The sequence below is a fragment of the Arctopsyche grandis genome, chromosome 11 (genome assembly GCF_051622035.1).
Source record: "Arctopsyche grandis isolate Sample6627 chromosome 11, ASM5162203v2, whole genome shotgun sequence".
Classification (NCBI taxonomy): Eukaryota; Metazoa; Arthropoda; class Insecta; order Trichoptera; family Hydropsychidae; genus Arctopsyche; species Arctopsyche grandis.
This window is the reverse complement of record NC_135365.1, coordinates 5,675,929-5,700,071: the sequence shown is the minus strand read 5'-3', so window position 1 is coordinate 5,700,071 and position 24,143 is coordinate 5,675,929. Positions and strand designations below refer to the sequence as shown.

Sequence of the window (24,143 nt, the reverse complement as noted above, 5' to 3'; positions counted from 1 at the left end):
TTGATCGATTCGGTTAGTATATATATTTTGTACTCAGTTACATATGATAAATTTCAGCACAATGGACCACCTCCAAGTAGTTGGCGAACTAATCGAGCGCGCCAACGAATATCAACGGCCATTGTGCCTAGGTTTCGTCGATTATGAGAAAGCCTTCGATACAGCTAGTCATAATGCAGTACTTAACGCTCTACAAACACAGGGAGTGCCGGAACTCTATGTTGGACTGTTAGCTGCAATATATAAGAATGCCACAGCTTCGGTTAAAATTTTTTCAGGTACAGATAGATTTAGCATAGGAAAAGGAGTAAGACAAGGAGATCTCGCCCAAGTTATTCAATGCGGTGCTTGAGGGAGTTTTCAGGAACTTGGATTGGGATACAGCCGGAGTAGGCATCAATGGTCGCTTTTTGAGTCACCTTCGGTTCGCAGACGATATAGTTTTAGTAGCTCTTGATTCAGCTGACCTACTTATCAGACTAACACAGCTGGACAGGGAAAGTAGAAAAGTAGGATTAAAAATTAACGTAGATAAGACTAAACTAATGTTCAATAGTTATTGCATGCCTGATAGCATCCCCTTAGATGATAAACCAGTAGAAGTAGTAAATAATTATTTATATTTAGGTCAAATAATTGACATGTCTGGTAGTAAAAATGAAGAGATAAAGAGATGTATGAAATTAGGATGGAGTGCATTTGGACGGATGAATGCTGTTTTTAAATCAAAAATGCCACTCTGCCTGAAGAAAAGGATCTTTGATCAATGCGTTTTGCCAGTGATGACGTATGGATGTGAAACTTGGACACTGAACGCCAAGATGCTAAATAAAATCCAATGCACTCAAAAAAGTATGGAACGCTGTATGCTTGGCATAACGAGGAAAGACAGAAAGCGGAACACGTGGGTGAGAAATATGACAAGGGTAGTGGACATAGTGGATAGAGTGAAGAGATTGAAATGGCAATGGGCGGGTCACGTAGCTAGGAGGATGGACGAAAAGTGGACAAAAGAAGTGCTTGAATGGTACCCGAGAGAAGGCAAAAGAGTAAAAGGAAGACCGCAAGGAAGATGGATGAACGAAATTAGGAAAATGTGCGGAATGAGATGGATGAGTGTTGCGCAAAACAGAGACGAGTGGAAGCGTGTTGGAGAGGCCTTCATCCAGCAGTGGATGGCGAATGGCTGTAAATGATGATGTAGGTATCATGTGTTTGATTGTACGTATTATGCGAGTATGTGCGTACAATGCGACTTGTTTGGGCTTGGTGGAAAACTCGGTTTTTCCGATACAAATTTCGGTTGTTTGTTTGCGTTCAATACGTTTTTCATTAGTTGATGATGTACATTTAAATAGTTTTTGGTAAAACTGTTTGAAAAAATTAAGCAAGTTGAGGAAAAACTGTGTGAATGTTAGACGTTTCATTTGTGGTCTTGAAGTAGGGGTGGGTGATTACAATAATTTTGGAGTGCTAGCTATAATTCCTTGACTATGATTCTAACTCTGAATCTGACTTTGAAAGATTTAATTCCATAAAATGGAGTAGAAGTCGCATTTGAAAATTTGAATTAATGTTTGAAGCTTTGGAAAAAGTTGATTTTTGTTTAGATATTTATTATTTTATATTAAATCTAGATCAATTGTTACTGGTTTTATTTTAACTGATTTTATATATGAAATTGACATTAATGTATTTATGTTTTATATTAAATTATTGTCCTTTTCGATAAACCACTTTTTTTTACAAAAAATGTCATTGTATGGCAGTAATATATTTGTTTATCTTTTGTGTAAAGGTTGACATTTATATTAAGTGGTGGTTGTTAACCTTTTTTGACACATTTTAAAACGAATTGATTTAACTAAAAAATAAATTCTTACAAATATTTAATTATGAAATCCAGCTGAAGTTAAAAAAAAAATTATTAGTTCACAAAAATGCACCACGGGTGATTTTTTTATATAAATGATATTTGCAATGATATAAGATACATATTTTTTTTATACTAAAAGCGGAAAAATGCGCCATAGACGATTTTTTTTTATTATTTTCAGAAATTTTATAGAAAAATATTTCATTTTTTCATATTTTTCATGTTTATTTATGTTTATTAGATCTGGCCATTAGTAAATTAAAACAAAATATTATAATATAAAATTAATTTATATGATAATATGAATAAATCAGACGTGTGGAAATTCTATTATATTTCCCGCGTACATAATTTTGATTCATCAACTTACAATTTTGAAATTAACATATAAAATATACTTCATGTATGTATATATGTATGTGAGTAACCACTATATTATATAAATAGTTTTAGTGTGATGTAATGCGAGTCATCAATCGTGTGGAATAAATTTCGTGATAAAATATGAAAGAAAACAATACGGGTTGAGCGATAGTGGATGTTAAATAAGTTAAATCTCGAAAGTGGAAGCTCCTTTTCATTGCTCTATCAAATATTGATGAAATGAATAAATCAGTTATCCGTGCGGATGTTTGCAGCCTTCGAAAGTACGGGTCAAGGTAACCATCTGGGGAAAATCTCGTTTTGTAATTTTCGAGTTTTCCACCTGGTAGATAGACATCTATCCCGTTTCGGCTTCGACAACTGTTGCTTTCGGGATGAAATACAGAATGAAAGATGTAATTAATTATATTGGAATTCGAAAATGTTACAATAGACTTGCTGAAAGCCACATTTAATTGAAAACTCAATTTTAGATTAAACGACATGCTCCATTGAAGCAGAAAAATAAATGGGACGATGCAATTTGGTGTTGCTTTTTTATGTTTTGTAAGCTTTTAAATAACGAATAAAATTTAATTATTATTTTTATTAAAAAATACTGATTATGTACATATTTTTTTAATGTATATTGTGCACAAAATGTGATACTATAAATTTGTTTGTTCATACATATAAGCAGACAATTAAATTACTATAATTATATTGTAAATTTTTAATGAAAATGAAATTCATATTGTATTAAAGCTCATTCTCATTAATTTTTAATACTTAAATAATAATCTTATATTACAATAATATTTTATTTTTGGAAAATTTCAGGAAAATGTCTTTGAAATGTTCAACTTTTTTTCTGTAGATGTCAGTAATAGAATTTAACAAAATAAAATATTAATAGTGAACACAGTTTTTCTTGAAAAATTTAAATTATTCTGTAAATGAATTAAAATCTATTTTAGAATTTTAGTTTGATTTTATTATCAGTGGAACTGATTTATAAGAATATAATTTATTTAATTCATTTAAAGTGACATCTATGTTTAAAAAGGAAAAACTTTTTATGATTATTTAGTATGAAAATATGAATACGTCTAGATTTGGATAAATAAAACAAGCTTCTTTCTTATTTAAAATAAATTTTATTTTAACGGAAACACAAGAGGAATTCTATACCACATTTGAGTTTCACATGTACAGTATATTATGTATATACAACTTAATTGCCTAAATTCGCACTATGAACTAATGATGTGTAATTTTTACAAACTAAACACTAAAATTATTAAATTCACATGTGACACTTGGGAAAAATATAAGTATTCATATGTACATCGGAAGGAAGAAAATATCTTATGCATATATTACAAATACAACATTCAACACGCCATACCATTGGTTCTTCGACATGACGAAATCAAATTCGCGAAAAATAGTGCGTACTTTCAGAATGGTCCAGCCATATTCTTTATAATACGAGGTATTTTTCCACCACGGGGACAAACTTCACGAGCGATTTATATACGCACATTCGCATATAGACGCGGATAGAATACGTGAATGGAATCTGGAAAATATTCAAATGGACAAGATAAACTATACGTAAGCCGAGGTGCTATATTAGGGAAGGATCGTCCTTTGTTCGGCCGACGAACACTTCATGCGGTTCCACACAAAATGAGACAATGGCGCATTCTTCGTGAGATTTGCATCGATTTTAAATCACGCCGAGAAGAGCCCTTGTTTACTGAAGTGTTATAAAATGTTTAGAAATCTCGGGACACGTGTGCAATGAGAGTTAACTGGTGTGAATCTGAAATTAAGTTAGCTGAAGCCTTCGAAATTCGCCACCGAATACAATCATGTCTATCAGATGGGGATATTTTAATGAATACGATTAAAAAAAATGAGTTCGAATGCAATAAATGATAATTTTCTGGATAGATCAATAAATTTTTATATAAAAACGTAAAAAAGTCAGTAGAAATTTGTCAATCGTAGCTATTTTTAAGTGACTGGTAATCAAAAGATATAGTTTTTGCTAACAATACGAAGCAATCAGTTTAGTTGTAATGTCATCCATTGCGGTAGCGATTTGTCTGCAAACAAATCGATCGATTTTTCCCGAAATTTCTTGGTTGTACTCTTTTTACGATGAAGACCAACTTGTCAGCCGATTGATAAAGCTTTTGTTCACAATAGAGTATACTATAATCGAAGTGAAAATAGATTCTGAGACAAGAAGTCGACAGATTGCCTCTCGTAGAGTCTGTCGTAGCGTTTTTGGCTACAAAAAAATCGTAGCCATAGACTCTACGAGAGACTTATCTGCTGACAAATTGCGCACTCACCGTTACGAATTAAGTATTACTCATAGATGAAACTTTTAATGTGTGTCCAAATTTAAAAGTTCATCTTTGAGAACTTTTCCGGACGTATACAGGTCTAAATAATTCGATCGTTCAAGTTTGAATGATCCAAAACACTGCTTAAACTTTTTATTTGCAGATAAAATCTAAAATAGTCGGCGTGTCTGTCTGTCAATTATAATTTGATATAGGTTGTGGGCAATAGAGGAATTTATTTATGATGTTTTGAGGGCTATATAAACTGTTGTTCAAGTTGTTTAGCTCTGAACTGATCCATATCATTTTTTATTTGAATATTTGATAAGAAATAAACCAACTGTTGATTGTCAACGGGCACTGCACTACTTTTTAATAAAAAAACTTTGAAAAAATTCCATTTTTAATTGTTATATTTATATTTTTTTCAAAACCTAGTGATGATTGTCAATGGATAAAGATACTTTTTATAATTATATAATAAATTAAATATTTCAAACTGTCTTGATTTTATTATATTTCAGGATTATATGTATATTTTTACATTGTTTAATATTGACATCATTATGTGAAAAAGATCTAAATATCTAAGTTTGATTTGATTTGGTAAGAAACGTTTTGTGAGGTTGAAATATTAAACTTATGGGTTAGATCCTTTACGCATAAATGTATTCGAGGATTTTTTTTTTAAGAAAAAATGTATGTGTATATTTTGAATATGATTTTTATTTAATTTTATAAAGATAATATTTCGTAAGGCTACTATGGTAGTGGATTTTATCATATTACTATTTTTATTTTTAATAAAAGACTTTTTTCAGGATTAATTTAAAAAATTCGATATCCTTGACAAAATACGCCACAGACCTCCCCGAACTGAATTAATTGAATTGAAACCACACATTTTTCTGATGAGCTTGGGATTTTCAATTACTCGAACCGGCGAATTTTATTTTTTTGGCTCGCCGAGCCTTAGACTGGGGTAAAATCTGTTTCTGTTATGGCCGATGATCGTTTCAAATTTGAATAATTCATAAAATACGATTAAACTGAGACCGCTTAGGTGGGGGGGGGGGGGGAGAACATTGTTAGCTTTGAACGTGACCTTGAAAATTGTATGACAAGATAATACAGACATACCTAATTGTTAGAAATTTAATATCGACATAAAGAAGTTGTACATATTAATAGAAAACGTATACTCTAGTTGACAATGCCACATCCTAACAAAGAGAAGCAGACTTAGTGCGCCAGTCATTTATGTACATGTAATATATATGTACAGCAAAAATAAAAGTTTGACATTCAGTGAGATATTGTATGTGACAGACGCTCAAATTCCATGTACATAGATTATGAAAAATTTGATGTTTTGTATTCACATTGTACTAATAATGTCCAAATTTAATTATAATAGTTTTAAAAAGGCCGAACTCATTTTTTTTAAACCATGACAATTCACCTGTAGCTAGGTGTGTGTAACAAGAATTATTAAATTACACTGTTCAACAAATGACGACTTTTTTTTTGGTTCAGAGACGAGATATGACTTTTCTTATACATAGATATATGCTCAGTGAACACGAATTTGGTTATAAAAAATGTTGATTGGCTCGATATTCGGAGATATACATATGTGTTTTTTATTGATAGCTGATAAAATAAACAAATTTTTGTTATTAATCCACAAGAATAGTCGAAATATGATTTTTCTAATTGGAATTTTATTTAATTCTCTTATAAAGATAATTTAATATATGATCCCTATTAATTCAATTCAGATTCGTGTAAATACGAGTAAATACTAGTACGAGCTTTTTGCTCGCAATTTAACCGATTTAAAGTTCAGCACACTTCCAATTAACCCTTTTAAACGAAAACAAAAAATAGTGTAGCTAGAACACTATCTTAATAAACATTTTTAAATAGAAAAAATTCAATATAAAATAGTATTAACCGTGGGAAAAAATCCCAAGTGAAAATACGTATTTTTGACTTTTGATTTGAACTGGACGACTACTTAGAGAGATTTGAAAGCTGAAAAGTACTACAAATGGAAGATAAAATACCCGACTATAGATTCCAATATTTATTTTGAACAGAAAATTGACAGATTTTGAGACATCAACCGAACAACACCAAGATATAGAAAAATCGCGCGATTTAAAAAACACATACTCGTACATATCTCCGAATCTCGAGCTAATCAACATTTTTTATTACCAGATTCGTGTTTACTGGGAAAAGATCTATAAGAAAAGTCATATCTCGTCTCTGAACCATTTTTCGTGCCGAACAGTGTTATTTTTTTATTGATGTAATTGTCAATATGCCTAGCGTCGGATACAGTCGATACATTATATACAAAATGTTGTATAATAATTCAGCTCGTGACTTCGAATGGGCATCTACACGCTCGGCGAACGAAGTAGTATATACTTACTGGTTTTTTGCAGAACATTGTTCGGGCGAATGTTCGGGTGAATGTTTGGGCGATTGTTCTTGTGAATGTTTGATCGAATGTTCGGTGGAATACTCGGGCGAACGTTCGGGCGAATGTTCGTGTGAATGTTCGGGCGAATGTTCGGCAATGTTCAGATTAAGCACGTGAAGTTTAAATGTACTGTGTAAATAGTTTGACACACTGTTTGAACTGATATACCACTTCACTTCATATGGAGCCATATATGAAGTTAGCGTTTTTTCAAAATATTCGAACAATGTGACCAACCAATTTGCACAATTCACTCTTCGAAAAATCTGTTTTTAGACCATCTTGAACTCTTGACTATATTTTCGCGAAAAACATTCCTTAGAACATGTATGAATGTGAATTTAGTACGACGAGGTCGTTGAATGCACGAAGGCCCACCCCCACTCTACAAAAAGCAAGCGTGCGCTAAGATCGTCACCTTTTCCGTGAAGTGGGGGTAGGCCTTCGTGAACGGAGCGACCTCTACACTCGTGGGATCGAACTTGAATTTGATTTGAATCATGTTGAATCTGTTTGAAGACCAATCTGAATAGTTTTTTTTTTTGGCAGATTTAACAGTCGTCGTCGTGGATCTCGAGCAGTGAATCGGAGCGGTATCTGTCTGAAGGTGTAGCTGGAGTCAGGAGTGGGGCTGCCTGGAGGGAGATGGCCAGGGGTAGGGCTGAGAGTTGGGCTGCGCCCCCGCAGCCTCCGCGCCCCCCACCTCCCACTCCCCCCGCCCTCTCGGAGCGGTATCGCGGCGCGCGCCCCCATCTGCAACATCACCGAATTAAGCAATTAATCACTCCTCTCTCGATGACTGCAAATTTAACTACACTAACATGCACAGGTTCATTTTGACACAATGTAGTACATAGTACATGTAATGATGGGACAGGCGTGTCTTGAATTCCTACGTGTAATATGTGTGATTAGGGTAAATTATTATCGCATTCGAATGTGTAGTCGTTTTGAATTGCTATGTCAAGTAATGCACTGTTAGATAATACAATAATGTGTCAAACCACGAATGTACATATGTATATATTTTTTTAGTTAGATTCATACTCAGTAAGACCCAGTTTTGACCGTAAAAATGTTCAATAGTCCACGAAATTTACATATTATAGCCAGCAGCCAATTTATAGCCAGCAGTTTGGCTTAGTGGTAGCGTATATATTTAGCACCACTGAGGTCAAAGGTTCGAGTCCTCGCCACTGCTGGTTAGATTTGGGGGTTTTGTGTCTCCAAATCGATCGTTTCTCTATCAGAGTTTGCCAATTTTATCTGATCATTGCTGAAACGGTTCCTGAAAATTGGTATTAGATCTAATCCTGTTGTCACAAAATCTGCCTGTGTATAATTTGTAATAATTATACACAGTAATCTGAAATCTATAGATATCTCTATAGACATCTCTATAATTTCGTATTTATTATATGTATAAAAATTGTATACAAAAAAAAAAAAAATCTAAAATAATCCATAGATGTCTCTATGATTATTATTTCTGATTAATTGTTATATGCTATATATTGTGATTGTATATGTATGTATTACTGTATTTCTGATTGTTTATGTATTCTGTATTTCGTTAACGTACACCCGTCGCATTGGAGCAAATCTGTAATGGCGAGTGTATATTGATTTGTAACAATAAAATAAAATAAAATAAATAAAATATAAATAACCAGCGCCGAATCGACTAGTGATTAGCATATTATGCTTTCGAGCAGAGTAGTCATGGGTTCGAGTCCCACTAGAATCCCGCTGCTGGCCAGATCTTATTTAATATGATTACATATGTACATATGTAGTATTTATTCAATTAATCAAGTATACTTGATGCATCCAATAGATTGCATCCAAAACGACGAGTGTACTTTTTACAGATCAAGAAACATATTAACTTACATGTAACCATATATATATTTATATATATTTTAACCAGAACATATATATTCAAACATGCAAATTACATTGCAAACATTTTAATTATACATTACGATCAATAAGCATTTTTTTTATACAGTACGAATATTTTTGTACATTAACCATCCACAGAGACACGTAACGTGATCTGATAATTATATCCGCCACCCCTGAATCTTCCCCTTCCCCCTCCGCAACTGTTATCATATGTACATATATAGTATAAATGTAAATTAATTCAAATTAGCACAGTGACATCTATTGAGAAAAATTTTTTGCAGCATTTTGCTTAACACCGGCGAACCATGAGACACTGAACAACTTATGCTTTGCGATAGAAATTGGGGAAGGAGTGCCAATTTTTTCTTGGTTTTCTTGGTTTGTGACTTAGATAGATCGTTTCTTATCAGAGTTTTTTCAAATTTTTCTGATTTTCATTGAAACGGTATCTGTAAAATTGGCATCTCTTTCCTATCTCTCTTGCTAATCTCAAGTTATTCAGCGTCTTAGGGTTCGCCAATTTGATTATAAAATGCTGCAAAAATTTCTCCATAGATGTCACTGTGCTAATTTGAATTCATTTTTATATATATATATATATATATATATATATATATATATATATATATATATATATATATATATATATATATATATATATATATATATATATATATATATATATGTATATATATATATACATGTGGGATTTTATGTGTGTGAGTGAATTATGTAATGAGTAATGTTGAGGAGTGATGTACATACAAACAGTGGTACATATGAGTGTACACTGTTTGGGAGTTGGCAGAAGTGTGACGCCAACTGACAGTTGGGAGTAGAGCCGCTGGCCGGACGGCCACCGGTAGGTGCGTTCGTGCACGTGTGTATACTTAATGTACAATAAAAGTACATTGATGGACCAACATCGTCTTTGATTATCTCTCCCGCAATCCTCCCTATATCTCGAACTACTCGAATACATATATGTACATATATACATTTATATTATATATGTACATATATACATAGGTGACGGATGATAAAAGTTGCGGAGGGGGAGGGGGAAGGTTCAGGGGTGGAGGATATAATTATCAGATCACGTTACGTGAATCCACATATGTACATTTATAAAAACATGTATGAAGAGTGCAATCTTTAATTTATTACATATACAACTTAAAAGTTGACACTTCTATCGTACCAGGTCTTTTGCATGTTTGGTTTTTAAAAGCTTTTAATTAGTTTGACATCCAAATTTTGGTCACTTCCGATCGTCAAATCGATCTGAAATTTTGGCTAAGTATGTGTTTTCTGCCTAAGATTACTTTTGACTTTGATATATTTTCTGTACGTTACATTCTAATTCTAATAATTGACTTTTTTTATTTAACTAAATATCGAGCAATGCGACCCATCTATTTTTTTTATTTTTATTTTATTTTATTTTATTAATTGAAAAATCAACACACAGGATGTACATAGATATGTATAAAAAAAACAAATAGTAAATAAATAATATATGTAACATCCGAGTCCAATAATAGATTTTTACAAAAATGAAAAAGATAAATATAAGGAAAACAAATTAAAAAGTAAAGAATAAAGGCATGACAAAATATGTAGAACATTGCATAATTAAACTATAGTCTTGAAATATTTGGAAAAGGTTATAAAATAGAATATAAGAAGAAATTGAAATTTACAAATATAAAACAAATGAAAAAGGTAAATACAAAATAAACAAATGAAAAGTAAAAGAATGAAAGCTATAATATGATTAAATAGCACATTACATAACTAAACTAAAGTATAAAAATATTGGAAATATTGGAAAAATAGAATAGGAGAAGAAATGAATCAATCGGTCAAGATTCTCTTGATGTTAGACCTGAATTGATGTAGGGAAATACCAAATAGATCAATCTCATTCAGCTCTCCGTTAAACATACGATAAACGCGCTGCAGATAAAAATATTTTTGGGAATTAGTATTGAAAGGATCAAGTGAAAAGAGTGCAACGCGTCTAGAGTACCGAACTGGGATTCTGAAATTAACCTTATTCAGTAAATCAGAACAATCAAGGAAACCATTTATGAGCTTAAAGAAGAATATAGCATCAGTATGTCGTCGCCTGACAGAAAGATTGTTAAAAGAAAGGATTTTTAAAATGTCGGAAACAGTAGAATGAGTATAGGTAGGAAAAAGGTAGCGTAAGGATTTAATAAATTTAAGTTGAACTTTCTCAAAACAATTAATATGGGATAAATAAAAAGGTGACCAGATAATTGAGGCAAATTCAAGGTGAATTCAAATTTATCGACCCAATTTAATTCAAATCTATCGACCCAAACTAATCACCAGCCAATTTTTAACCCCAAAATATGCAAACAAATAAAACCGACAGGCTTTTGTAGAGTTTAATACATTGGTATAAATAAGCCTGTGTGGCGATACCTTTGTGCGTGGAATTTAATGGGTGAAAATGGCACGGCACAAAAGCGCACTTGTATACACAATCAGGTTAATGAATATACATTAAGTTAGACAATCTGAGGAATATCTTACCGCTGACATTTGCATAGTAAAAGACGAATAAAAGCCGCTCGAAACGTCTTGTTGAATACGGTGTATATGATGGGGTTGATGGTGGAGGACACGTAGCCCAGCCAAAGGCATATGTCCACGACATGCTCTGCATCACAACGGAACACATTATATTTCATGAAAAGAATACGAGATAATGTAATCTTGAAATGTGGCTATTTTTTTTTTGTGTCTCTCACCTGGTACGTCGCATGTGGGACAGGCCGCGAAGAATATGTTCAGCAGGAAGAACGGGGTCCAGCAGAAGACGAACGTGAAGAAGACGACTCCCAGGACTTTTGTGGCTTTCTGCTCTGTCATCACTGCATTGGCCGAAAGTGTGTTTCGTTTGCCTCTGTTCGCCAAAAACCTGTGCCAATTAGTTTAAGAATAAATTCTCACTTTTTATTTATTTATTACTAGCTGAATCCGGCATGCGTTGCAATGCCACAATAACGCATGCAATTACCGTTCCCGAGTTAAAGTCGTGGTAATCTGACTAATCCAGCGTTTAACAACGGAAAAACTCAGGCGGCGAACACATTTGAAAGTAGTCAATTGCTTGTTTATTTTACCCTAACAACGCAGGTGGCGACGCGAAAACATTTGAAATTATTTCGTTGCAATGTCACTCATTCCCGTTTTTCTCATTTATGTTCCCGTTTTTGGGCGATTTTTTTTATAGAAATCATTGTGGGCATATGCACAATAACTCCTGTAAGTTTCATCGCAATCGGTTGAATGGTATAGGAACGCATACGTGACAGACAAACAGACAGACAAACAGACAGACAAACAGGCAGACAAACAGACAGACAAATAGACAGATAAATAGACAGATAAACAGACAGATAAACAAACAGACAAATAGACAGACAAACATTGATTTTTATATATCTATGTATGTAATGCTTGTAATGTCTGTGTGTCTCAAATAGGCTCCTAAACCACTGAACCAATTAGAATGGAACTTTAAGGATTTGTTGTATGCATGTCCGGGATGATTACTGTGAAAAGAAAAACGGGAACAGAAATGGGAAAAACGGGAACGAGTTTCATTGCAACGCAATAATTTAAAATGTGTTCGGGAACGGGAACGAGAATGGGAACGGGAACGAGATTGGGAACGGGAACGGGAATTGCATGCGATATTGTGGCATTGCAACGCATGTTGGGTTTAGCTAGTATATGTATGTAGATATAAAAGTGTCGTCTTAGACTAGAGGGACTAGGTTAGTCCCCTAAAATTTAAAAACATCGACAGTTCAATTACAATCAATTCAAATCGTTGTCGATATTGATATTGTTCACTCTGATTAGCGAAGTTCAGATACCAGAATCGGCCCTACATGGTAGTTTTAGTGGATTGTTATGGTATGGTTCACCGCGTCGTTCGCTTGCACGGACTCGCCACGCCGTCTAATTTTTTCCCCTTTGCAAATTGTTACGTATGAGCGTGCCGTGCCGTTGAAGACAAAACATTTTTTAATTTACTAGACTCTTCAAGCATTTATGGAATTTTCACTAAGAATGTTCTGATTTGTGTCTATCAAACATCATTTTGAATTATTTTTTTGTTAAAATAACACATTCATATATAAACATAACTTCTAGAGTACAAATATGGCATGGGACTCTGCTCACGAAATGATAAATCGGTATGGAGCGTACAGATACAAATAACAAGCGATTGGAATATTTGGCATTTTGAATCGATTGCTTGACAAATCATTCAAAAGATTAAGTTTTGATGAAAAATAAGATGTTATTAGGAAATATAAGATATTTAGGATATTTCTGTTAGTATAAAAATGAAAAATTATATTCTGAAGACGGATTATTATAATTAAAAATTTAAAATATTTTTTAATATACATATTACCTAGTCCCCTGTTTTCAATTTACTTTACTTTATGTGGGATTAAGTTTGCTAGCCTAGAGCGATGCATATATGAATGATTAGGTTGGCATGCATGAGTTGTCAACTTGTACATGTGACGCTCAACGAACGATTAGATCATTGTGGCTCTCCACCGACTAAACAATGCATTAATTTAATGCCAATGAGTCTCATTTTACAGCGCCTAAGTCTCCTAATAATCAGATCCTGCATTTTCGAAGATTGGGATTGAGAGTACAAAGATTAAAAGGATCCATGGAGGTACTTAAAAAAGTGTGGGGTGGAGACGAACGGGCATAAAAGAGTTCGGAGAATAGAAGAAGTATGTACATAGAAGAAAGAGTTCGAGGCGTATTTTCATATTACGGTAAACGGACTACTAGTCATATGTAAAACAGTCACAGGACAACCGGTCGCTCTAGATCGGTCACACGTGATCACCCGTCACACTAAAACTGGTCACACCCTAAAATCGGTCAACCAGTTTTCTCGTGACCAGTTTTGGGGTGTGACCAGTTTTCTCGTGACCAGTTTTAGTGTGACGGGTAATCACGTGTGACCGATCTAGAGCGACCGGTTGTCCTTTGACCGGTTCACATTTGACTAGTAATCACCGAACCCATATTACATACGATATTATATCATATTACATGCGATACGTCACAACTTCATAAATATATATGAATCATAAAACGACTAAGGAGCATTAAAAAAATAGCGATAAAAAATTAAATAGTGCATCTTTTATTACACACGGCATTGACATTTCACTTAGAAACGACCTTAATAATGACAAATGACATTGTGCAGTTTATTGTAATGCATTACGGGTGAATTAATTTCATTACGCAGTAATCCCTAAGTGCATTCGCAACCTTCTGACCCAAAATAAAACTTCGCACAATAAGCAATTTATTTTTTAATAAGAAAAATACAACATTTTAAACACAATTATGCATAGCATAATTTGTAATGTCCACCGATTCGATTAAAATAATAAAAAAAAAAAAACAGATAAAGTTGAGATTGCAGTGGATGCACCCAGCGTGCATTTCGAACGAGACCAATGTTAAATTTCACCGATGCGAACGGGTTTTAACGATTTTCCCGTGGGGATTTATTTGGTTTAATGAGCTTTGTATGGAGCTGTACAGTATAGGATCTGGTTTAACTTTATGCGACCATTTTGCGGAGATCCAGAGATGCTGCGAAGTGCATTTATGACGTATTTAATAACTTGCGACTTATTTCGACCGTAAATTTTATAGCACAGTTTTATGCATATACTAGATTAAGCTAGGAGATACGTTTGAATTTTTTGATCAAATAATCTTTTTAGAAGTATAAACTTTTCGCCGCGAAAGTAGTTACGGAAGTATTTTCCCGCATGCCCCGCACCGCTACCGACTTTTTAATGTTTGTAATTTGTAACGTCTTGAAACTTCGAAGCACTAACCAATGTTTAAACGATTAAAACAGCCTCTTGGGAGATCCTTTGTTCAAAACTACTTATAGTGCAATTTATTACATGATGATATATAGTGGTATTTGAACTCATATTAGCCAGTGGTCAAATTAAAAAAATATATATATTCCTCTTATTACGGAAAAATGCACTCGAGACATCCAAACTTTCAAAGATGTTCAAGGAGAACTAACGCAATAGAATTCCACAAAAAAGCGACAAGAGGTTTGTTATCTGATGCTAATTTTTTTTGTGAAATTATATTGCGTAAGTTCTTTTCGAGCGCCTTTGAAAATTAGGACTCGAAATTAGGACCCTACTAATCAGTGCAGTTTAGTGCATCTTTCCGGGTACTCATATGTGCATTAAGATATAGAATAAATTAAAACCCGTTTCGTAATATATTCAGTGGCGTACAAATTAGGCGGAGAACATGAAATTCACCGTGGCGAACATGGGCGCGAAAAGGGCAAACAAGGCAAACACTGCGAACACGGCGAACACGGCGAACACGGCGAACACGGCGAACACGGCGAACACGGCGAACACGGCGAACACGGCGAACACGGCGAACACGGCGAACACGGCGAACACGGCGAACACGGCGAACACGGCCAACATGGCGAACACGGCGAACACGACGAACATGGCAAACACGGGAGTCAATAGGGAGAACAAGTCAAACAGGGCAAAGAAAGTAAAAAATCAGCTGATAACTAAAAATAAAACTATCACTGTTTGATCTCTGTACATGTGTAGCTTGTATTGGTTAGAAAGTTTGTTTTGGAGAAATAAACAATGCAATTTGAGGTTATGGGTAGCTGTTGAATTAATTGTATGTATGTAAGCTTATTGTAAAAAACTAAATGTATGTAAGCTTATTGTAAATCATATTAACAATTAGATACAACGTAACTTCTTATTGAATACTTATCTCGCAGGTAAAACTCCGTGAAGAGATATACTTTTAGCCGTGAAATGTCAGATTTGACATCTTTGGCCATAAATCAATATATATCGTGTATTACCCTACAAGAAGCTACACGCCAAATTTGAAATTTATATATAAATATGAGAGTTAAAACTATAAATATTTATATATTAGAGATAACGAGAACCGATAGAGCAAATTTCATCAAATATAGAGTGAATTATAGGCGTTTAAACAATTAAAATCTTATATCGCCATATGAAGGCGAACAGGTTGGAAAATACGGGATGAACGCTTATTAAACGTCAGGGAGATTTACTTTCCGCGTGTTTAAAACGCGTTGTATACGATATTTTATCTCCAACATAATGGCAGACGATACATTAACGTGTATTGATGACCAAAATGAGCAATATGGCAAAGTATGAAAACGATCGGATAAGAGATAAAAATGACCACTGACACGAAAGCCATGTGAAACGTAAAGGAGGTATGTAAAAAGACAGTAAACAAGGCGAAGAGAGTAAACACGAGGGCGAACAAGGCAAACAGGGTGAACAAGTCAAAGGAAACGGGAAAAACGGGAACGGAAACGGGAACGGGAACGAGAACGGGAACGGGAGCGAGAACGGGAATGGGAACAGGAACAGGAACGGGAACGGGAATTGCATGCGTTATTATGGCATTGCAACGCATGCCAGGGTTAAGCTATACAATATATAAAATTGAATGTCTGTCTGTGTATCTTGTATAGGCTCCTAAACCACTAACCCGATTACGATGGAACTTTCAGGATTTGTTGCATGCATATCCTGGAATATTACTGTGAAAAAAATCACCCAAAAACGGGAACGAAAACGGAAAAAACGGGAATTAGTGTCATTGCAACGCAATAATTGCAAATGTATTCGCTGCCTGCGTTTTTCTGACAAATGGGAACGGGAACAGGAACGGGAATAAGAACGGGAACGGGAACGGGAACGAGAATTGCATGCGTTATTGTGGCATTGCAACGCATTCCGGATTCAGCTAGTAATTGATAAAATCAACCACTGGCGTTGCTCAACAACCACTCAACCGGCTTAGCATAGTTTACATTGACGAGGTAAATTTCACCATTAACCCGGTTGAGCCGATATATCGCTCTAGATATTGGAAACGTTGATATTGGAGATACATATTTGTATGACCTACAGAAGGAGTAAACAAATCACGATCCTCAGGTCCCTGAACTTACTAGGTGCATAAAACTTAAATTCATTAAGAACCTGAGGATTGTGTCCTATCCCATTTAATAGTTTAAAAAAGTGCTTTCCCAGAAACATAACATCACATCTGGAGTCTACCTGGGCATGCCGTGCCGTAAGATTTTGTGTCTTTAATGATACGCCTCCACTCGTGGCGAACTACCCGAACTTGAGCTCGCCTTTTGCGCGAATGTGTAGATGGGTCACATGCTTGACGAATCCTCGGCGAATGTTCGGGTGAATGCTCGGCTAGTAGTTTGCCACAAGTGATGAACAGTATATCGAAAAGAAAACCCCTAATTGAAAAGTAAATTTTCACTAGTAAGATAAAACCATTTGGCTAGTGAATATTTATTTTTCAATAAGTGTTCATTTTCAGGTTAGGTTTGGTCTGTTCTGCCACACCTTTATATACACCGGTCGGAATAGATTCTTTGTAGATTTGACCCAGTTCTGAATTCGATTCGAAAGTGTTACTAAGCCCGCTTTAAAGGTCAAGGAATTTGACCCTTAAAGCCCTCAACATGAGGCCACCACCCCCCCCCCAACGAATACAGTCTAAGAGACCCTTTCGTCGGAGAACGAGACGCTAGTTCATGAATATCGCACAAGAACAACCGCACATCACTGTTCTATTAAAAAAAAATCCATACTGTACATAACCAAGTACAAAATAAACAACAACGCATGAACACATAAAGCGCGCATGCATAAACACGCACACACACACACCAACACATACACACACACAATCACACACACACACACACACATACACAAACCACAAAAAATACACACACCTAAACAGCAAACGCACACTCACACACATTCACATTTGACCCAGTTCTGAATTCGATTCGAAAGTGTTAAATAAAAATGATTCAGTTGCCTGAGGTTAAGTGCTGTCGGTGTGATGAGAGGCAGCCTCAGCGATTTCAAACGGGCATTTCTGGCCTCTCGGGGAATGTTGTCAGGAGTTTGTGTGGCCTGATGGCGACGACCGTTGCCTGCTGAGCCCCCGGGGCCCCCAGAGCCTGGGTCCCCTGCAGATCCGTTCCCACACCCCAGCGCAGGCTGCGACATGCTACCCCGAATGCCTCCACCAATGCCATCACATCTGCAACATTCAAACAATCTCAAAACACCAACTCCTACTTTTCATTGCACTAGTAGAGATTTAGACGCAATTTGTTTGTCATAGCAGTTTATCAAATATCAATAGCAATTTTTCTAACATAGAGACCAGCAACATATCTACATATGCTGGGTTCTAATGGTGCGTACGCACCAAGCCAACGAACGGCCCACAGGCCAACTTTAAAAACCAGTAGCGTACAAAATATCGAAATAAGAATTAAATTTAAAAATTGAAATTAAATATCAAAATTAAAACTATTATTATTATATTAAAATTAAATTCAAGTATCAAAATAAAATTATAATCATTATATTAAAATTAAAATTAAATATTGAAAGTTAAAACAGAACATGCACAATTTAAATAAATTTTCGAGATTGACCTAAAATTAGATCATCAATAATCACATACAGGTAATCCTTGACTTTTGTTTGTTGAAGATGTTTTGACTTACGAAGATACGCACTAAGATCGAAAAAAAATCAAAGAATTATTATTTTTACTTCCCCGTAATGCGCAGTTACTGAGAATATATCATGTGTTAGTATGCGTGATCCAACGATTTTTGCTAACCCGGGGTGTTGTCGGTCACATCAAACGGATTTTTTTATTCTTCAATTGTTTCTCTCGTCGAAATAAATCAAGTAATTAAATCATTTCAGAGGTAAAATTTATCGGATAATGTGTAATTATTAATTTTATTTCGACGAAAGAAAAAAAACCCTTTGACAAATCACCGACATCCGACACCGCGTTTTTTTTTAATTGTTTTTTTTTTATCGATCATCCAAGTGGAAATACAGTAACATCTCATGACGACTTTAACAATATTTTTTTTCGCTCGTACGCAGAGAAATTATAATATTTCTCTGGTTTTAAATGCGGTATCGTCGTAATTCAAAATATTGTTGTAATTCAAAACATCAACGATGATCTAATTTTAGCTCAATCTCGCTCTTTAGCTTGATTTTGATATTTAATTTCAATTTTTAAATTTAATTTTTATTTCTATATTTTGTACGCTACTGCTGGTTAAAAAGTTGGCCCAAGATCGTCGTTGGTTTAGTCCGTAAGCACCATAAGACACTTAACCCCTGGATACACACCCCCGCTCAAAAACCCCCTGGACATAAACCCCCCGTGCAAAAAACCCCGTGTAAATAGCCCCCCCCGTCAAGGATAAAAATATTTTATCTTTGACGGGGTATTTTTATCATTGACATTATGTTTTATCTTTGACAGTATCTTTAATAAAAAGTCAGTATCAATGCTAATTTATTTCAGCCAGAAAAATACAGATATTAATAATACATATGTATGTATATCAGATTATTTATAAATAATCAATAATCAATAATAAAATATTCCTGCTCGTCGAAAAATTGTGATCTGATTTTGAACCACTTCCACTCTTCAGACAGCTTTGATATCTTGGTGACGGGTCTACGTGACGAGCCAGAATGTTAAATTACAGAAAACACAAATATCGGAAGACAAAGATCGAAAATCGAAAGATCTTAAGTCGAAAGATAAAAAAAAGGGTGCATGGTAAACGGTACACACTCACTTAATTTGCGCGAGCAGGGTACAACAGGAACAAGAGGAACAGGCTTTTCCTCCCGTATTCTGCGCGCGCACATTAATACGGGAGGAAAAGCCTGTTCCCTTTGTTCCTGTTGTATCCTGCTCGCGCAAATTAAGTGAGTATGTACCGTTTACCATGCACCCTTTTTTTTGATCTTTCGATTTTCGATCTTTGCCTTCCGATATTTGCGTTTTCTGTAATTTAACATTCTGGCTCGTCACGGAGACCGCTTGGCGACATGCGAGGGTTAGCTGACATTGAAGTAAGCTAATGTGTTCGACATTAACCTAAAGCAGTTTGATCATTAATTAAGTCATTAATATTGAGATCGGAATCTTGTGTCAGATCAGAGCGATGACAGCTAACTATCCATACGCGGCTTTCTACCGCCCCTTTACAACTCCCAGTATAAAAATTACTTTATCCACATTGTTTTATATATACTTTTTTGATAAGTTATTAAGTAATTGGTAATTTTGAATAAATTACCTGTCTGAAGCTCCACTCGTCCTCCACGCGAGATGATGCGATATGGTGCTGTTTCTGTTGCCGCCTCCAGAACTTTTATTGGCCACAAATCTACCACCCAATCTATCGCAATGAATAAACAACATTATCAAACGATGGCGGTGAGGAAGATCTCAAATAAAATTATAGAACCTTCTGAAACAATCGACGTCAGGTCGACGCGCTTTCTGTCGTAGGAGGTGCACCGTCAGAGCGTAAGTTACGACCATGCAAACCATGGGTAGGTAAAAAGTGACCAAGGATCCGACGACCCAAAACAGTCGGTTGTTGATGACGCACTCCTGAGCTCTGGGCATGATGTTGGCTCTGTTTATTATACCTGAAAATATTCGAATTTGACGAATTCCATTACGAAGTGAGCAAATTTAATATGAACGGGGTTTGAAGGGTCGGAAAAGTTTCACGAACGCCTAACTTATTGAATATGGAAAAAGTTTTCCTTTTGTATGTTGGAATTTTTTTTTTGATTATATTCCACTGTGTGTCCACTGACAGTGGTGAAATTCAAATTTTGTTTATTTTCAAGTATTAATTAAACATAAAATATATGACTATTCATTTGGATTTTCATTACATTTCATTTATGAGTTTATTTTTAAAGATACTGTTTTATGTTGGAGAAAGTGCGATAGTAGTAACGTATTCAGTCAATTTTTTTTATTATTTTTAAAATAATATTAAAATAAATGTATGTAATTACATACATACATACATATATATATATAGGATCCGGATGTGAAGGTTTCCAAGTGAAAAGCGCAGAATCAGTCAGAACTATTTATTATAACCATATCGTCCGGCTTGTTCTCCAACAAGTGACCATAGCAACACGCATCCGGTCTCTCCCATGCATACCACACACACTTTATCCCTAGCAGTTTGGCCAACCACACATACGACTCGTTTAAAAATCATTCCTATATATATAAATATATACATATGTACAAAATTCACATCTGATATTTTTTTGAAATTATCATTAAACGTTATTATCAACATATGGATGATACTATGCATAATATGACACTGAAATTTTTATTTTTTATTTTATTAATATATTTATACCAGGAAGGCGGGTAAACTCAATGCGCCTTCCTAGCCAATTACAAAAAAAAGTAATAATTATTGTTTATGGAACAAAAGGTATTACTATTATATAACCCAGCATTGTATGTAAACAAGTGCACGGAAAAGACTTCTTATATTCATAGTATACAGCAGCGCACGTTTCGTCACGTTTGGAATTTTGGGCCGAGAGCAAGGCAAAATCGGCTTATATATACATTAGAAAGCGTAACAATACGGCGCAATATTGCTTGCGTCGTATCATTGAGTCAATATTGGTACAATATGACGTTTCCGAAAATATTCATATGCGCATGCGCACTTTCATTAGCACGCGTGAACTCGCCACTATGACGTCACATCATGCGTAAATATTGGGTTTGGTGCATCCGCTCTAAAATCGGCAGATAAACGAACGACAGATTAACAGAACGGCAGCTTTAAACGTAATTCTTGTTTTCTCGAATGATGGATTGCACATCAGATGACGAGTAACCTTTCGATGTGCACAGATGCCAGCAGTTTGGCTTAATGGTAGCGTATATAATTAGCACCACTAAGACCGAAGGTTCGAATCGTCAAACTGCTGGTTAGGTTTGGGGGTTTTGTGACTCCAAATCAATCGTTTCTATATCAGAGTTTGCCAATTTTATCCGATCATTGCTGAAACGGTTCCTGAAAAATTGGTATTAGATCATTTCCAGTTGTCACAAAAATCTGCCTGTGTATAATTTGTAATAATTTTGCACAGTAATCTGAAATCTATAGATATCTCAATAGACATCTCTATAATTTCGTATTCATTATATGTATAAAAATTGTACACAAAAATCTAAAAATAATCCGTAGATGTTTCTATGATTATTATTTCTGATTAATTGTTATATAATTAATTGTTATATGCTATATATTCTTATTGTATATGTATTATTGTATTTCTGATTTCTGATTGTTTATGTATTCTGTATTTCGTTATCGTACACCCTTCACATTGGAGTGATCTGTAATGACGAGTGTATATTGATTGTAACAATAAAAATAAAATTTGTCTGGCGATTTTAGAGCGGATGCATCGCATCCGTAAATATTCCCACAGTGGCCAAAGAAAACCAGTTTTGCTTGATACATTACCGGTTACGGTGACATGTACTGCTGTATAATATGAATGGAATACTACTGTTACGTCCACGCCACGTTACACAACTTTTGTTCTAACAATTTTTTTTATTATTTAAAAAATTACTCTAAAGTCTATTAATGCCATTGAAAGTCGATGATATTTATTATTATAATAAAATAGTTAAACTAAAAAAAAAACAAACAAAAGCGGGTTGGTTTATTTATCAACAAAAAAAGGAAATTTTCTGTAAATATATTAAATTCACAACAATTAATTTAGAATTTGAATTCACATCGACTACTGGCGCACTCACCCAATTCAAATATAAAAAAAGGGTTTATACCTAAAACAGTAATTGAACTAGAGACCAGCATGCTGAGCAACCAAACAAGTGCTACTTTGAATCCGACGAGCCGTTTCGTAGCACTGTGTCTCGTCCTCAGAGGATTTCTAATGCCGAGGTACCTGAACACGATTTAAACGATTCAATTTGGCACAGAATCGAAACAGATCCAACTCGACAACTGAATTTATTCAAAAAACAGTCTTAACGTATTTCATTCGACGAGAAAAAACGGCTAATTTACCTGCCCAGTGAGATGAAACACATGTGCATTATGCTGGCCGAGCAAGCCAACACGTCACACGTCACGTAAACGTTACACCAAACCCAACCAAAGGGCCAGTAACCTGTAAAGAAATAAATTTTGATTTAATAACATATCTAATTATATATACATATAACAAAATATAAAAAATTAAAAGATAATCTTGAGCCAATAAGTATTCATAATTGAAATTGTTATGCCATATGAATGTCCATATGTAAGCAGAAGAAATCCTGGATATATTGAATACATGCCATGTATTTTTTTGCGTTTCACTGCTTTTTTATTTATAGATTGTGCTATTTTGTTTCCGATTATCATTTCAGGATTTCCCTTAATGAACTCTTAACCCCTTTGATTATATAAAGTTATTATTATGACTTGAAGTGCACGCTAACGTTTCGTTGGGTTATCGTGAGCTTGAAATATACTATTTTATGTATAGTGGTATCTCCGTTTTAGCACGTCTGCTATACAAATGCAAATTTCATCTCGATTCGTGCAAATAGTCTTTCAACTGAGAGTTGTGGGATTTCAATTGACGATTAATGATCTTTTATGATTGTGGGTTGTCCGTGCTTGGAAATTTAATCAAATTTTACATATTATATTCATTTATTGTGGGAATTTTTCATATTTTTTGGAAGAAAATCATCTATATTGCTGATTTTTCTTATGAATGTGTTCATAAAAAGGATTTTTTCTGTAACAAAAATGTTTTGTAGATCATAATTGTCTTATTATCTCCATGTATGTACATATGAAATGGCTAAGAAACGATTATTAATACAGATTTAATAATACACTTCTCGATTTATCTACCGTAGAGATCGTTATATACGTTATTTACATAGTAGTCATGCATTTTACAAATCAAGAGATAAATTGTTCACTTTCTGAATGTTTTATTACGATTGTGACTATAAATTTTTGACCGTTATAAAGTTAAAACATCTCGTTCAATATTAA

At 34.5% G+C, this 24,143-nt stretch overlaps 1 protein-coding gene across 2 annotated transcripts in view; it reads right to left on the bottom strand.

The window, feature by feature from the left end:
• Positions 1-6,822: 6,822 nt before the first annotated feature.
• The window catches only part of 5-HT2A (5-hydroxytryptamine receptor 2A), a 230,801-nt gene continuing 213,480 nt past the window's right edge, over positions 6,823-24,143 (bottom strand). The window contains exons 3-10 of one of the 2 annotated variants that reach the window (XM_077441569.1): positions 23,154-23,256; positions 22,910-23,031; positions 20,514-20,700; positions 20,343-20,444; positions 18,020-18,247; positions 11,788-11,957; positions 11,570-11,696; positions 6,823-7,846 (exon numbers count right to left, since the gene is read on the bottom strand). In XM_077441569.1, coding sequence (XP_077297695.1) covers positions 7,645-7,846; positions 11,570-11,696; positions 11,788-11,957; positions 18,020-18,247; positions 20,343-20,444; positions 20,514-20,700; positions 22,910-23,031; positions 23,154-23,256 — 1,241 coding nt within the window. In that variant the 3' untranslated portion in view covers positions 6,823-7,644. The remainder of the gene's footprint in view (positions 7,847-11,569; positions 11,697-11,787; positions 11,958-18,019; positions 18,248-20,342; positions 20,445-20,513; positions 20,701-22,909; positions 23,032-23,153; positions 23,257-24,143) is intronic. The other variant, XM_077441570.1, reaches the window with a different exon arrangement.